This window comes from Melanostigma gelatinosum (genome assembly GCF_949748355.1).
Source record: "Melanostigma gelatinosum genome assembly, chromosome: 4".
Classification (NCBI taxonomy): domain Eukaryota; kingdom Metazoa; phylum Chordata; class Actinopteri; order Perciformes; family Zoarcidae; genus Melanostigma; species Melanostigma gelatinosum.
In genome coordinates, this window is record NC_136637.1 from 27115445 (window position 1) to 27132918 (window position 17474).

General features: G+C 45.7%; 1 protein-coding gene across 1 annotated transcript in view; it reads left to right on the forward strand.

Moving 5' to 3' along the window:
* ncanb (neurocan b) overlaps nucleotides 1-17474 on the forward strand; it is a gene marked incomplete at both ends in the record, with an annotated part of 93584 nt that overhangs the window by 3045 nt on the left and 73065 nt on the right. The window contains 4 exons of the mRNA XM_079267688.1: nucleotides 9521-9750; nucleotides 9856-10024; nucleotides 14381-14555; nucleotides 16451-16578. Of these exons, the coding sequence (XP_079123814.1) occupies nucleotides 9521-9750; nucleotides 9856-10024; nucleotides 14381-14555; nucleotides 16451-16578 (702 nt within the window). The remainder of the gene's footprint in view (nucleotides 1-9520; nucleotides 9751-9855; nucleotides 10025-14380; nucleotides 14556-16450; nucleotides 16579-17474) is intronic.

A 17474-nucleotide genomic window follows, 5' to 3' on the forward strand; every position in this document is an offset into this window, starting at 1 on the left:
CTCTGGCCCACACACACACACACACACACACACACACACATTATCTCTGAGGAGCCCGATAACACACTCTGCTCTGGAGGAGTTTAGCTTTTTGAGGGCATTACCGTCTCCTGTTCTCGATGTCTTTTCCCTCCGTTCCCGCATTTTGTGTTTGTTTTTTCGGCTGAGTGACTCTGGAAACAGTGGATGGGAGGTGGAGGACCACAGGGAGGGCTGGCACTAAAGCTCACCCCGTGACACACTGCTTGACAGCCCAGAGATTGGAAAGAGAGGTGGGACGTCGGGGGGGAGGACAGATTAGTGGTGAGCTTTTTGCATATGTGTGTGTGTGTGTGTTGATGATAGCGTGAGCATGCCTGCACGTTTGTGTACAAGCGCTCGTGTACGCGTGTTTGTGAATTTGAAAATGTTGGCTGCGTGCCGTGCGAGATCAACGTGTCGTTATGCTTCAGAGGGCGCAAAATGAGTCACAGAAGCAGCCTGCGGGGAGTTCCAGTGAAGCCTGACATGGACAAGTAGGAGTCAGCTCAGACTGCAGGGACATGGTTCATATTCGTCACACAGAGGAGACGAGAGAGGAGGAGACGAGAGAGGAGGAGGCAGTCCGGGTCACAAAGGGATGGTTGCAGCGTAGGCCCGTCACAACAATTACGTGACGGGCTGATCGTACGTGATACTGACATGATCTTGATAACGTTTACATTTTTGACTTATCATACAATACCTAGACCTGATTATTTTCACATCAAACATTTACCGTAGGTTACATATATTATTATGATGTCCACATTCACAGTCCTTCACATTAACGTGAGCTGAAAGGTCAACTCCGTCTGTGCTTTTTTTTCCTGCCACCTCAGCAGAAAGCAGTGAAGTAGGTCACCACAGAAAGCGAATCAACAATGTTGGGAATAATGTGAACGCTAGCATTAGCTGCGTCAACGTTTGGAAGTAAAGGGTTAGGTCAGGGTTTTTAGAAGTGTGTTTGTACGTATACGCCTCTGTTGTGCGAGGTAGAAATACTGTTTTTGGTGATGTCGCTGGTGGGTTTGAAGAGAGTGATGTCACAGCTTCAGTTTACCATCAGAAAGTGCTGACGCTGAGGGTAAATTGGCTGTGGACAGGAGCAGCAAAAAAACACATTTTAGCCACCTCGAAAATGTTTAAGTGTACGCTATATTTAGAATATTTTCACACCTTTCGTGACCGGGAGCTGCAGTCGTTGTATCGCTCTCTTTAAAGCCACCAGACTCCTTTGACAAAAACAGTAATTCGACGTGGGCGTTGCTTGTCAGGTCATATGGAAAAACTCTTATGGAAGGATAGCATTTTGACTCTCAAACATACATACGTAAGGAACACCACGGGGAAGCTACTGAATATCTAATGGAGCTGCCCTTTAATGCTCAGTTCTGCAGGGGCAGGCAGGTCATTATGTGAGACGTTTCATCACCGTTTTCAAAGGCTACTAGCGTGAGACAAAGGGAAGCCTGAGAGAGAGAACGACGAGAAAAGAGAGGACTGTATGGAGAGGAGAAGAGGAGCCGCAGAGAGTTGGGAGGGATGTTTCGGGGAGAATGTCAGCGAGGACACATCATTTCCAAACCCTGCGTGATGTCCGCCCGCAGACCTGCTGTGTTCAGACGGGCAACGTGGACAAATATAGACAAACACACACACACAGGGAACTTCAGTGAGGAGTGTGTTGTGTACAATGTCTTCATTGGAGCGTGTGTGTATCTTTGCATATTTGACTGTGTGTGTGTGCTGCAGTGAAACACAGACCAGTGATGAAACACAGTGGAGAAACAAGGAGGAAACCATCGCCTCCTCATTACATTATACAGTACATAACCTCCGATGTGCTCTTTGAAGAGGCCACCCTCAAAGCTCACAGTTAAATCTGTGTGTGTGTGTGTGTGTGTGTGTGTGTGTGTGTGTGTTTCCTGCCCTGATCAGAAGCTCCTTCTTCCTTTTTTTCCCATACGTGGTGCCTCTGTTGCCATGGTTATCCTGTCTTGGGGCTCGGTGGGGGCAGTCTCAGCATCCTTCCCGTCTTCCCAAACGACAAGGTATCGGTTTGTAGGAGCCGCCGCCACTTTCGTCGTGTTACTTCTCTCCGCGTCGCTCGTTTTCTCCCTTTGTGTCTCTGTGCATCATCCAAGGTCTTGTTAAAAGGATGCATTTCTCCGCATCCCGCATCAGAAACGAACGAGCAGTTTTCTCAGACCGTCCGATCGCACACAAACAAACCCACACTCGCTGCCGCTTTCCTCGAGATGTTATCTTCATACCAGAAGGCAGAAAATGATTCAACGTCTTCCCACTCGTCCCAAAAAGTTTGTTCTGTGTTTATATTTCAACAGGAACCATCTTTGGTTTGTAACATTCCCTTTAGGTGACAGAATGAGATCATCTTACCCGTGTATCTAAATTGTTAAGTACAGTCGTGTGACTGTAAATCTGGTTTTTGGGTTGAAGCCATCACTCGTGGTTTCATATCATTGCTTAGAAAGAAGCTGATATTTGACTTTAAATTCATGGGAAGGTTTCTGGAAAGCGTCCGTTTCCCCACGTAAAACACGGTTCTGTCTGCGCTGTTGTTAGCGCTGTTAGCACCATTAGCTGCTAGCCGTCGGCTCAGCCATCACCATGTTGACAGACGTGTGGAGAAGCACCTTCAGATTCGAGCTGAATTCCGTATAAAGCTCCGTGAAATTGGGAAAGCAACACTTTTAACTATCGAACAGCGTATTTGTTTCCTGTAGTTTTACTACTCTTACTGAAGTGGAGCAAACAAACTTTGTCCCTGTTTTCTCTCTACTCACTCACATAGTTCTTTCCAGGAAACGTTCTAGGAAGTTATAAAGCAACTATTGACCTGTAAAAGCATCGAGTCCACATTCTCCAGCATTAAACCACATCCATCACGCTCCAGATTAAAACCAAGAGAACAACAACAGCAGCAGTCCAGTTGTTTGTGTGGCATCAGCTGTCATTTCATAACACAGTGATCAACCAATAGCAGCGCGCCTCTGTCAGACAGCTCATCCGTCATGATTTGTGACACACACACACACACACACATAATCAGCTGACATGCAGGCAGCAGGAGTGGTGCGGCGACGACAGCAGAGGATGCACTCCATCAGTCCCGGTAGCTCTTGACTGACGGGTCTGATGTGGAGAAGTCGGAGAGAAAAGGGGCTTTTGTCATCGGAAAACCCGGTGCACGCTCCTCGGAATAAAAAGAATGAGGAAGAGAGGGAACGAGAAATGATGTTTGCACTTGTCTCCTATTACAGTGAGAATGCCATTACCGCCCACCCCGTGCCGGTGTGCAGCTCTGTGCCAGCACCACAAAGGCTCTCCAACGGTGTTTAGTCATTTCGAGAGCGTGAAGACGGATCGGCCGACAGGTGACGAGCACACCGTGGACCTCCGGGACAAAGAAAACCCGAGCTCTGCGTGCGGAGACGTTGGAAGTGGAGCTTCTCCGCACAAAGACACAGGACGAGGTCAATGGAAGATCGGCCGTTAACATTTAACAGAGTCCCGTCGCACCGGCCTGGACTAGCCAATGAGTTTAACTTCGCACACAGTCTTTACTTCTGCACCATTTAGTATTGACATCCAGCTTCGTTCGTCCTTCTCCTTTTTATCAGCCTTGTTTCGAGAAAAGGGTGAATTATGAAACGCAGATAGATATCGAACAAAGGAAAGCTTCTCGGGGGTTAAGCTTGTGATAACATTTCCATCTAAATGCAGATTTGATATAGCAGTGGCATCGGGGCCCCTCGCTAGTTTACATTCATTACCACAAAGGATGAGAACAATGTGCTTTTTTTCTCCTTTTTATTATTTTCACCTGCTCTCCTTCACGCTGTAATTTAGTCTTTTCAAGACGGGATCTGCAATTGATTTCATTTCATTTCGTGTTGCAGCAAATTGCAGCACCGGCAGGGAAACAAAGATAAACATTTGTCCAAATAAAGTGGACAGAACGAGTGAAGGGATTGTGTTGATTGTGATTGTGAAGCTCGGTTGGCTTCATTTGTGGCACCGTCTCGCCATTGGCAGCATAAGTAGCTTAATGTCACCCAAATGGTGCTTATCCAGGTGGAACCTGGCAAGAAACCGGCAAGCAGATTAAACAACATTGATGCCTCTTAGAATACATTTGCCTGTTTTTGTTTCTAGCAAGCTCTCGGCAAGGTGGTTCAGAAATTGCAGTTTGATTGTCTTCTGGGACCGCACATTACTCCGTGTGTGTTTGTTTGTGTGTGTGTGTTTGTTTGTGTGTGTGTGTGTGTGTGTGTGTGTGCTTGAAGGGAAGGGGCCCACACGCGAGTGTGTGGTAAACAAAGATGAGTGCCACATCCTCGAGGGGGATCGAGCAAAGCGAGTGACAGCAGGGAGTGGAAGCTGAAAGCCTCCTATGAAGGATGTGTTCTCTGAGTGAGTTTGTGTCTGTGTGAGAACGAATGTGACGCTCAGTCCACCTCCCGCCGAATCACAAAAAGTGCATCTCTACTTTCCCCATCACAGCCTCTTGACTCCTTTTTCCACATCATATCACTCCAATTTGCCCGATACACATACCTCCAGCTTTTTACATTTTTATTTATCGTGTGTTTCCCCTCGCGGCCGCCGCTCACTATCTAACGCTCCGTTATGCCGGAGTCAATTGTGCTTGTTCATCTCTTCCGTAGCTTCTGTTTTTCCCCCTCTGTCAGTGTGAAAAGAACATTGCTGCTTCTAGCAAGTAAGACAAATTCAAACAGTGACTCTATTTTCCTCTACACCCACTCCTACTGCGCAGTTTGTGGACCACAAACTGTAAAAAGCCACTTTGGTTGACAAATGTAAACCACAACATTGGCATTTTAACCTGCAGCCGCTGAAGCTTTTGGAGAGCTTTTGTTAATAAAACGGTACATTTGAGTACCTGTACCTTTTTGCATCTACTCGGTGAAAAAAACGATACGTTACATAATATCAAAAGAAATAATGATTCTTTGCGAAGCGTAGTTCAACATTTATCATGTTAGTGAAACACAGAGACCCGAATTCTCTCCGCGACCAACAAATCCTGCGGAAAACAGCAAGTACGTGGCTTCTTCAGCTCGTGTTCCTGCTCAGTGAATTCTCTCTGCAGCCGTCAGAGCATCGTGTTTTACCTGCTTGTAAAACTAACCGCCATTTAAAACCAATCATCCCCTCTGCGATCCGACTTTCAGATGCTCCAAAGGTTTATTTTACCGTCATTATTTATCGACTTTATTCCACATTTTAGCTCCCCTGTGTGTGTTTGTTTGCTTGTATGTGTTTTTTGTATGTTACTGTGTGTCTCTGTGTACAAGCTGCTCATAACTAATTGGCCATTGGTGGGATTAATGAAGTTGTCTTGAATTTGAAGTTTGGGAAAGAAGCGAATTTGTTTTCTTGAAAATTGATACCTCTCGTGTTTGTATGATACACAGAGCGGTGCAGGGATGTTTTTGCCTTCGGGCAAAGCGAGGGTTTGCATATGGACATGTCCCCACCAATATTTGAGCGAACTCTTTCGCGTTATCTTTGTGAACAAACGGCTTTATAATTGTAATATTACCTCCTTCTCAAAATGCTACCACTCCTCAGAGAACGCAGATAAGTGGGCTGTGTTTGGAACGTGCAGAACATTTTGAACACAATCTGCGCAGAAACAGCTAAAGTCCAGTTTATATTATTATTATTACAATACATTCGTTAAAATGAGTTATTGTATCGTTGTGAATCGGTGACATGTGCACATTTGTCGAGGCCACTTCCCCAAACAAAAGACACAAAAGAGGATGCAGAGACAAATTGATGCAGAGCCATTCACCAGAGTGCAGGAAGTGTTTGACGCTCCGAAACGAAAGCTACGCCCTGGAGACAAAGCCCTGCTTCCTGAATGTAACCTCATGTGTAATGGACAGATATGGAAGTGATATCAATCTTCTCGTTTAACTTTCCACCTGAATCAACGCGTTTCACAAATTGTCGAACTATTCCTTAAAGATGATGGTTTGCGGCCCACGCTGTTTTACTTGTTTATTCTGCACCTCCCCTACTCGTCTCATCTCATCCCTCCGCCTGTGAAAGCCCCATGCATTTCCTTTCACAGGTCGCCTCGCTCCACGGGCTCAACTCGGAACGAGAGGCCATTTTCAGAGCACAAATCCTGTTTTGATGCCGCCATGCAGAGCACCACAGATCAGTCGGTGAGGGGAGTTAGACGAGTAGCACTTGTCTAAGACGATGTCGCTGGGAGAAGAGAGGAAGAAGTGGGTATTTGTGTGTTCATGTGCCGGCGGGGAGGAGGAAATGTGATGGGAGGGCTGATGTTAAGCTATCAGGATGGAGGCTCTCAGCCTCTTAGCTTGAGCAACTGCAACAGTGTAATGGCTGCTGGAATGAGCAATGACAGCAATCCACGCGTCTGCTATTTGTGTGTGCTCAAAGTCACATTAACCAGTAAGGAATTAAAAATGGTGGCTTCAAAGATGTCATTGAGTGTGTGTGTGTGTGCGTGTGCGTGTGTGTGTGTGTGTGTGTGCGTGTGTGTGTGTGTGGGGTCTGCATACGTTGCTCCATAAATAGCAAATGACAGATGAGATGTTTTCACTTGTGAGAGCATTCAAGTGCACACACACACACACACACACATACATATATATATATATACATACACACACACATACCCTTACACAGTACATACACTGTTGGCAAAGCACAATTGCAGGACCGGTGCATGCACTTCCTCCTCTCTAGATGAAAAGCAATCACGCTGCCCGTCTATTTGCAACTTCCCCCACCAGCAACGGCACAGAAACAGCAATATTCCACACACACCAAGCATACAGCAATGCTAGTGTGCTCACGGTGAATATTGAAGAATAAAGTAATATCGCTGATCCGTATACGAATAACACACCAAACAATTATGCATAATAACTCCCAATAACCTGGTTCCAAGTTCTTGACGGCCTCATAAATACATATTTTCAAATAATCCAATTTCAGCTCCTCAAACGGAGGAATATACCAGAGCTGAACTGTCACACCACTTTCACATGTGCGCACGCAAGTTCCATCATCAACTGAAACAACCTTCGCCTCTGACATCTGATCACGCTGCCTCTCCTCTCTTTGGAGCAACGCCATTAGCATTGGTCGTGCTAGCGGCGCTAGCGATCTCCTGGTTCCGTGTTACTTGACTTGAAGGCGCATCAATATAACTTTGGAGTACCAGACTACTATTGGCTGGTGATAGCTGGGGGTGGGAGGCGGGATAGGGAGGCGTGTGCAGCTATTGACGCGTTCCTCAGCACTTCTTTGTGCTTACAGAATGTTTAGCCTGGCGAGACTCCAGCTCCTGCGATTGGTTACTCATGTGTAGTTTGCCCACATTTTCGCCGCCCTTGCTTAAGCGACGCCCGAGGCAATTTTCGCCCGCATGGACTTTCCGGCGCTGCGAAATCAGAGATGAGGCAACTGATTAAAAGTTGATCTGAATCATGAAAGGAACTTTCGCCGCATGACTCGAGGGGGAAAAAAATGTAATCCTGAAAATCTAACAAAAACACAGCATATCTCTATCTATAGGCTGTAGATAAAACCGAAATAAGATTGCCAGGTGAAAAATAAGTGAAGAAGTAAAAATGCTCATCTGAAAGCTGGTGGGTGGTCGCACTGCGGGGGAGTAAGAGGAGAACAAAAATGGCCGGACATAAGGGGGGAAAGATGACGGAGCGGGCAGAAGGACGGAGAGGTTGAGGTACTCGCACAGCTTGTTCCTCCGATCGGCCGTTTAATTACAGACGCGTCCTGTAGCACTTTAACATACACCCAATCAAACGGGACATAAGCAGGACGAACACACAAAGTGGGCGATGGAAACCGACACCAATGAAAAGAAATCAATAAGCTCATTTTCTCCACTGTTCAACCGTTCCGCCCACCGAGGGAGGGCTTCTTTGTCTTCTTTCATTTTGATCTCTCTCCTCTCTTTGTCTTCAGTGGCTTCCCTCAAACCCACAAATGTCCACCTCATGGTTGCACAACAGGAGAAGTCAGGGGATCACCAAAGTCATTGGGATTCATCCTCTGGGGACCAGGAATCTCCCGGCAGTGCCTTTTGTTATGCCTGGAGCCGCGATGTTAGTGTGGCTAAAATGTGGCTCGCTGATTGGAAATGCACGCATTGTCGCTGGGCTTTTGGAGCAAATTAGATAAGGTAGAGTGACATGTTTTGCCAGCATTCCCAGTAGGGAGAAGAAAGGGAAAAGTGACTGATAAGGGAGCTGGAAAATAATCTGATCGGGTTGAAGACTTTACAGGTAAACCTCATTGGCACACATGTGCACACTGGATAAACAGAAGCCGATAGAGCTCAGAGATGATAACCTGTATCGCTGTTTTGTGAGAGTGGAATTCACATGTACCTCTGCAATGTAAATGAGCCACCTCTGTCTTATCAGGCAAGGTGACACAGGATTAGAGTCTAATGATAATGCATGATGCGACTCTCCAGTGTAAAATGAGTTGGTGGGCCAAAAGACAAACAAAGAAAAATGCGGTGCAATATTGCGAAACAAAACGACTGAAGTCTTCTAAACGCACCGCACTCTGAATTTCTTACGATAATGCCCTTTCGCCCTGTCATCAATTGTTTTGATGAAAGTAATATTTGTATCTCTGTGGCGGCGGCGGCGCTTTAAGCAGCACAGAGGTGGCTGATATTGATCCCATAATGCACATCCAGGTTTGATGTATGGCTTGTGAAAGCACTTTTGATATCTTCGCTCCACAGTCCAGTCCTGCCACTATGCACACAGAAGGATTCGCAAATGCATTTTGTGATTTATAAATGAACGACTCTCTCTCCAAAAACATGTTTCAATGCACACAAAGGTAGTTGTTGTTATGTTGAAATGTGAACAAAATCTAGAAAAAAAAAACAAGATTCACAAATGTATTTCTGATGCACACACGGATATTACCCTTTTATAAATAAAGACAAAACCACTAATACATGTTTTAAAAAGGATTTAAAGTTTTCATCAAAAACATATTTGGATGTTTGTATGTGGATTTTGTTTACATATATATATATATATATATATATGTATGTATAGAATTACATTTTTTTGTGTGCATTGAAGGCATATTTTTGTGGAGGAAGTCATTTATGTATACATCCCGGAATACATTTGTGAATCATTTTCTTGCATTCATTAAAATTGAGACTCACACTGTTCAGGCTGTACATTAATGGTTTGCTGGATCGATGACGTACAATCACAGAACCACAATCAGCCTTTGTTCTTTCTGCTTTGCTCCACAACCAGGAGGATCTGACAGAACAAAGGAGAGCGTGTTTCCCGCAACAAGAAGCAATTACCTAACGTCTTTTCAGTGTAATGAGAAATAGCGTCCCGTGGCTTAATTTACAAGATGGCATTGATCGTGTTCTCCTCTCCTCTGCTCCCGTCAGGCGGAGCCAACGCAGACACTCTGGTGAATATGCGGAAGGTCACCCATCAGACCATTAGCGAGGACCTGTCCAAAACCGTTCTCCTGCCCTGCCTCTTCACCCTCCGCCCCGGTGCCAGTTCATCCCATGAGCCCCCCAGGGTCAAGTGGACCAAGGTCTGGGGCCAGAGAGGCTCCGACGGCCTGCAGAAGGAACAGTCTGTCCTGGTGGCCAAAGACAACGTGGTCAAGGTACAATAAATCATGAGGTGGCCCACCACTGGGAAATATTTGGTGTCGAGCGTCTTTCGGAGAAACACAAATTGTCTCCGTCTGTCGTTCTTACTCTTCCCTCAGGTGAAGAAGGCCTTCCAGGGTCGTGTGACGCTGCCCGGTTACAACGGCAACCGCTACAACGCCAGTCTGGCTCTGTCGGGGCTACGTTCCAGCGACTCTGGGCTGTACCGCTGTGAGGTCGTGGTGGGCATCAGTGACGAGCAGGACACAGTTCCCCTGGAGGTCACAGGTGAATAAAATGACAGTTTGGGCTGACAGTAAGGCAGCCATTTTGATTGGAAACCACACTTGTCGGGCTAAATGTCATGCTAGAACGAACTTAGCTTTATGCTAGTCGCACTAAACAAACAAAAGGATGTGTTGCCCAATGTATTAAAACTTTATTTATTTCACAGAACTGGATATACATATATATATATATATATATATATATATATATATATATATATATGTATATATATATATATATATGTATATATATATATATATATATATATATATATATATACTTTTTCTTCACATTTTGAGGAAACAGGCTATTAGTAGTCAGGTAGCTATCTCACGTAGCTAACTTAAGTAGCTAGCTACTACAAGCTAGCACACTTGCTAACTTCCTTAGAGTTTTTCTTCAGAATTATTATGTAATTTCTAACTAAATGATGAAGATGAACCAACAACTACTCAACCTGTCTTCAGGTCATAAAGCTTTACTTTTGCAGTGCTAAACATCACTTGTGGTAAGCATAAAATTGCAGAAGCTAAAGCTTTACTAAGAGGTAAAAGGTGCATCCCAAATACACCAACACAGTCGTGAACAGTTACCATAAAAGATAATATTCAAATTAAAACCGAACTATGAATTTTAGTTGCTTTTAAGTGGTTTAATTAAACACAAAACACTTGAAAAACACCTGCTAATAGAGAACATTTAAAATATTCCTCGTGGAGGTATCGCTATCGCTAGCCAAGCCTTTCCATATGTGAGCTGAGGGACAATAACAGTAACAATGACCGAGAAGGGTCCTGAATTAATGAAAGGTGAATCCACTTGCTCGTATTACTTGTTTTTAATTTGTAATGTGTTGGACAGTAATATTAACACTGGACAGTCACACCACTAAAGCGTTATTGGAACAGAGAGAGAGAGAGAGAGAGATTAAGCAAGCAAGAATGTGCTACCGCCATCGCAAACCTCATTATTCCTGTGCGACGAGATGGTAATATCATCTCAAATATAATATCACCATCAACTGATGATGAGACATGATATACAAAGTAATTAACACTGTTTATTTCATCCCAGGCGTTATGCATGTTTTTACCTCCATAATTTATTGTCCGGAATTAACAGTCTTTGGTTGTGTACAGATCTCCCGGTGCTCTCAAGGTGCTCTATGAATAATAATGACCCTGTTTTCCATGTTAGGCTAATACATGCATTACACCCAGGGTTGTTTACTGTCCGTGTAGAGTGTATGATGATGTGGAGAAAGGTGAGGGAACTATAGAACACATTAAACATCATTGACCTGGGCCACTCAGGTGCTGTTCATGCACTGAAGCCTAATGAAGCCAATAAGGTAGGAACCCAGCAGTGTACGCTGTTGTCAAAGAGTGTTAACTCGGAGCGCTTTGTGTGGCGCTCGGTGGCCTAACTAAATGGGCAAACCACTCACTGCAACGTCTGTGTCCAGGACAACCATATTTGTGGAATTACCGGACGACCTGGAGGTATCTCACTGTAGTAGAACCGTGATGACTTTGTCAGGGTATTTGAGCTGCAGCGCTTTCATCAGATTCTTTCCAGGTCACTCACTATTTTTTGATAATAAGCTATTATTATAATGCCTCTCGGGGGTGATGCAAGGCATTAGCCGCCGTGCACTATGCACAAATCCATGCTAAGTGCTAACATCAGCTCTGAAGGCCCAGTGGCCTTATTATTTTACACTCTACAACAGATAAATCGTCCGTCATTGAGAGTAACCCAGATAGTCTTTGCTTGCATATAGCACAGATGCAGGCGTGCATATGCGTGTGGGAAATAAATTCAGCATTTCAACATGGATGCTGTCTAATTTTCTTAAGTAAGCGGAGCACCTCATCCTTCTCCATAGTGGCAGTCTGCATTTTAGTCAGCAGGGACCCCTGTCACGATGCTATGGAGACCCTGCATCCTCCCCCTCATGGCCAATCGATTAACGCGCTATGAAAACCACTCCTTCAGAGAGAAACCAATTACGTAGCTGGCGAGGACCAGCCATCTCCAGGGCTTAGTCTTAATTGGCAGTCACGCTAGACGGCAGACCACAGCCGTCCTCACACTAATTCTACTGAGTGCTTAAAGTATTAATTAGCAGGTATTGATACTGCTCGGCTATATCAATATCATATTAATCCACACGGCTCTTCTCACAGAGCAATTTGTGTGTGCCTAAGCCTCGATGAGATGTCCTTCCTCCCTTGCCATCTCTTTGCTAATTTCTCCCCCGCTGCCTCTGTCTTACTCGCTTCCTGTTTCGTCTCCATTTTCTTTCTTTCTCGTGGCACATGTTGACCGGTCAATTGGCTGTGTCTCACCAATTAGAGGACAGCGCCTTTGATAGATGAGATATGGCCGCCCACCATTAACTGGTGTGAGGACATGTAGATGTTATATCAGCCCTGGGCAGGGTGGAAAGCATATTGCAATCGTTCAAACAACTTTAGCACAAGATCATTTTAGCACTTTATTTATCTTTTTTGTAGCGCCCCCTAGTGTTCTCCAGTGGATGTGAAATGCTGGTTCCAAATGACAATCGCAGCATTTGACGACTTCTTCTTCTTCTTCTTCTTCTTCTTCTTCTTCTTCTTCTTCTTCTTCTTCTTCTTCTTCTTCTTCTTCTTCTTCTTCTTCTTCTTCTTCTTCTTCTTCTTCTTCTTCTTCTTCTTCTTCTTCTTCTTCTTCTTCTTCTTCTTCTTCTTCTTCTTCTTCTTCTTCTTCTTAATGGTAAATTGCATCCTGACAGAGCTTTACCGCCATTTGACTGCCATTGTCTCCTGCAAAAAATATCTCCCAGCTTGCTCACTTAACAATCGTATTAAAACTGAATAAAAGTGAACGTGATTGCGTTTACTTGATTGTCTGTGCCCCCTGTTTAATGCGTGGTGGAAAATACACCCTCCAGGTACTCAAAGTGCTCCGTATTTTGCCATACCTGGCAGTGTAAATATGCACTTATACAAGTAGCAAGTGTCAGCATTGAAGAGCACAAATTGAGACACAGAAAATGTTTCCACAAATCCAATTATAAACATGCCTGCTGTAGAAAAATGGAGAAATACACGCAATATCTGAAGTATCATAATTGTTATACTGTCATACGCAAAACGTGAGGATAATTCAAATTTCAGTTTGACTTTAAACAAAGTAAAGTTTATACTATCAGTGTCGTGTACTAACCAATATTGCCCAGGGACACCAACTGCTACAATGGGGGCAACATACAGTCATAAACCCACAAATGGTGCCTTCCGGTTCTTCCCTCTGGAGCCGTGTGAGGATGCAGAGGGTAAAAATAGAGGCATAAGGTTCTCAACCCTCAGTGGAATAACACTGGGTTCCCCAAACTGAGAGGAGACCCATTTGTCTCTCTAGTGTACGTATCAGCCGGCGAGCCTTTAATCTCTGTTTGGGCACGATTCCACAGCCTCCAAGGAGAACGGATGGAAACTGAGGAGAAAAAGAGAGGATTTCAGCTCCACATTTTAGTGAAGAGGAGAACGGCTAGATGGACTGCTGGGATTGTGGGAGCCCGGAGTGCTAATGCTCAAATTGCCACGCAGGCCTCGCATCTCGCAGGAATCTCTGTCACTCTCCCAGACAAAGCCAGCGAAGATAAAGGACCCGTGTTAGTGGCCGGCCGCCCACCGGCTTTCATCGTCGCTGGATGCTCCTCATGGGGAGCAGCCACCGTGTGAATGGCAGGCGGAGGTGGGAGGTGAGGGAGCGTTAGACGGACACTGAAGCTAATCCTGTCCCATTTAAGTGAATATATGCCCCTTTCACCGCAAAGAGAATTGTGTCTCACTTTGTTGCCGGGTGATTTATTTTGTCTCTTTTGCTACTTCCAATTTTTTCTCCCGCTCACTTTTTTTTTTTGCGTTCCTGTCTACCGATCAGCCTCTCCTTCTGTCTCCACGGTTCAATGTGTGAAGCATATAACACCTGCATCTCCTCGAATGTGGCGTATCTCTATTTCCACCTTCTTTGTCTTCTCATCATGAGTGCGGCGGCAGCAGGGTGACATTGTGTGTACACTGTTAAAGCAGTAAAATAAACATCGCCGCCGTTTGTCAGACACTGTATCCAAGAGCAACATCTCTTCTCTCACGATAAGCCGAACCGACTGAAATGGGATTCACGTGCGCAGGTTGCCGAACCTGAAAGCTGTCTTTTCCCTCCTACACAGATGGAACAATGTCGGTCTGTCAGCGTGTACGTGCTCATGTTTTAGCAATTCATAAATACTCCTGTGACCCAGAAGGTTTGCAGGTCGTATATTCAATATGGTTCGTTTCCTCCACCCTCATCTCTTCTCTCCAGGTGTGGTGTTTCACTACCGGGCCCCCCATGACCGCTACGCGCTGTCCTTCGCCGACGCCAGGAGAGTGTGTTTGGAGAACTCGGCCGTCATCGCGACGCCGGACCAGCTGCAGGCCACCTTCGCCGATGGATATGACAACTGCGATGCCGGCTGGCTGTCTGACCAGACTGTACGGTGAGGTTCTTCAACTACACGGTATCACGTCCAACAGCTAGCTGGGAGGACACTCTTTACTGCCACTGTGGCTACTACTCCTTTTGATTCAATTGTAGCTGAGAAGGCAACACAATCTGAGACCCAGGGGCAGAACATTCATTCTATAGTCTCTTTATTGTCACATGCATTGCAGCAGCATCTCAGTATAGCCTGCTCTAGATGGCAATTAGCAGTCGTGGGCTGAAAGCAGCAATGTTTGCTGGCAGCGCTTGTTTGTTGGACCGGGCTGCTCTTTTAAAATCTCTATCAGACAGTTGTTTCAGCCTATTTCAGATATTTTTTACAATTTGCCACATGATCAAACATCGTAACGAAAATAAATGCACTCTGCTCCTAAAAAGCCGTCTAAAACCGGAGAACGTGCTCCGTAGAAGTATGAAGTACGGCAACGTGCAACACATTTAGATCTGTTTGGAGTTTTTACGAACACAAAACTGTGCAACATAATTGGGCCTAATTGCTTGTTTGCACACTGGAAAGGCAGTTAACTCCCGGTACATGCTGCCCCCGCGGAGCTGTCTGTCAGGCTGCTGCGTGTGCTTTGTTCTGCCACCTTCCATAAAGTCCCTGGTAACATTGCCAGTCAGCGCTCGTCTCTCAACAGTGTTCTCCGACATCTACATTTCTAATTTCAAATCGCTGTTGCTCAACCGCAGAGTGACTGTTTTCTTCCTGCCCGTTTTTTCACAACCTTCTCGCGGCGTCGCTTGCTTCTCCCGTTTCGTTTACTTCCTTCCGTCCTACGCTCCTGTTGTTTTCCGCTCGGCAGTTATCGAATTGGTCCAGATCAAGGAGGGCCCCGGCTGCACATCAGCCAGGAGGAAAGCGTCCAATTAATGAGGTGGGGAAAAAATGCAGACATCAGCCGTCGCTTCATAAGCCCGCCGAGCAGAAACAAAGAGGCTGAGGCCGGGGACTTTACAAGACTGAAACCAGGTCGCTGCAGGAGGAAAGACGCTGCAGGTTGATGGTTATGTGCAGGCCTGATGAGCGTCTTCTGCATGGACCTTTGATTCTGTCTGCATTTGTGTATTGTGTCTGTACCTCGCAAGTCCCTGTGTGCCCAGCGTAATCTTTTAATCAGCCTCTTTGCCTGTGCCCCGGTGCTGCTTGAATCAATGTTCTCGTGGAAGAATTGCTCAGTTGGAGCCGGAATATAGATCGCTGTTTTCTCCGCCCCGACAGGCTCGCCAAGCCACCGAAGGAATTCCTGATTCTTTTAACCACATTCCTTGACTTCCTCTCTCTCTCTCTCTCTCTCTCTCTCTCTCTCTCTCTCTCTCTCTCTCTCTCTCTCTCTCGTCCTCTCTCTCTCTCTCTCTCTCTCTCTCTCTGTCTCTCTCTCTCTCTCTCTCTCTCTCTCTCTCTCTCTCTCTCTCTCTCTCTCTCTCTCTCCTGGAATTCTTATATTTCCATTAAACACATTTCGAAACAATTTCAAGTGAAACAATAGGGTCATTTCTCTCCCTGAAACTCGCACTTTGGGCAGATATCGTATCTATTGAAGTGCTTCCCAAATGTTGTCCCCGAGGTTGTTGTGACAGGTCATGAATGTTACAGTATAACTCGATTTAGCATTTTTGGCCAATTTCCGGGGTGGAATCTGTGTGTTTATTCTTGTTATTCTTTGGGTAATCTCTGGCAGGGAGACATACTTAAACTCATTGTATTCAGGGCAGGAGATGATAAAAGTGTCCCTCAGTTTTCATCTTCTTGTGTGTGTGTGTGTGTGTGTGTGTGTGTCGAGTTTGTCTGCGGCTGCCTTTTTTTTCATGGCCGGTCTATATTAATCTCCCTTTCTGTCTCCCTCCCTCCCTCCCTCTCACACTCTCTGTCCTCGTCTCCTTTTAAAGGTATCCCATCCAGTCGCCTCGGCCCGGTTGCTATGGCGATCGCGAGGACTCACCTGGAGTCCGTAACTACGGCGATAGGTCCCCTGACGAGCTGTTCGATGTCTACTGCTTTGTTAAGCAGCTTCAAGGTAGGTTTCCTAAAACGTTGCTGTCGCTGCACCACTAACGTACTGTAAGCTGCAAACGTTAGCTTGTCCGGCTAACTAGCTGGTCCTTCATCACCAACTGATGAGGAGGCTGACTGCTTACCTGGGACATGTAGCTGTAGTTTCTAAAGTGGTACATCACCGCTGACATTATAAACCGCTGTGCTGGAGGGGAAAGCTCGACATTTAACGCCACTAAATCTAAATGATGTTGAACCTTTTTGGGAGGTTATGGATTTAAAACTACTTCTGGTTAAGGAAGATGGAAAGTTTTAGTTAATCTTATCAATGTCCACATAACTGGAGGCCTTCGTTCCTCCATGTAGTGTTTCACTGTTTAGTCTTAGCGAGCGAGCGGAGCGTTGCATCTGCAGCAGGCATTTACAAGACGTGGCTCATTGACTGCAGTTCCTGTTTGCTGACTGGATGATTGAAATACTAACATTACAACCAAACTCTTCTTCACCTCCGTGGGGTAAACGAGCAATTAGTGGTTCTTGAGAAGGGGGCACATGCTCTGAACGGGCCCCCCCACCAACAGGGCTGCGAGCAGCAATACCAGGGGCCAATCAAACTGCCACGTCCCCAACAGGCCCTGCACTAGTATATCCAATGCCCCCTTTCTATTATGGCACTGCAGGACCGTCTATTATGGCCATCACCTGCTGTCACTCCTGCCACTGATGTTCTTATACTGTAGCACCTCATAAACCCAACCTCTGCCCCCAGCATGCACTTGCAGACTCAGGTTTTAAGTTCTCGGGGGGAAAAGTATTCTCATCACTCCCCACATCCTGCTGTGTTGAGCTTTGCGGTTTCCTTATGGGGGTGTCAAAGCCCAAACGCCAGATATCAGCGCTGCACGTACGGACAAACTG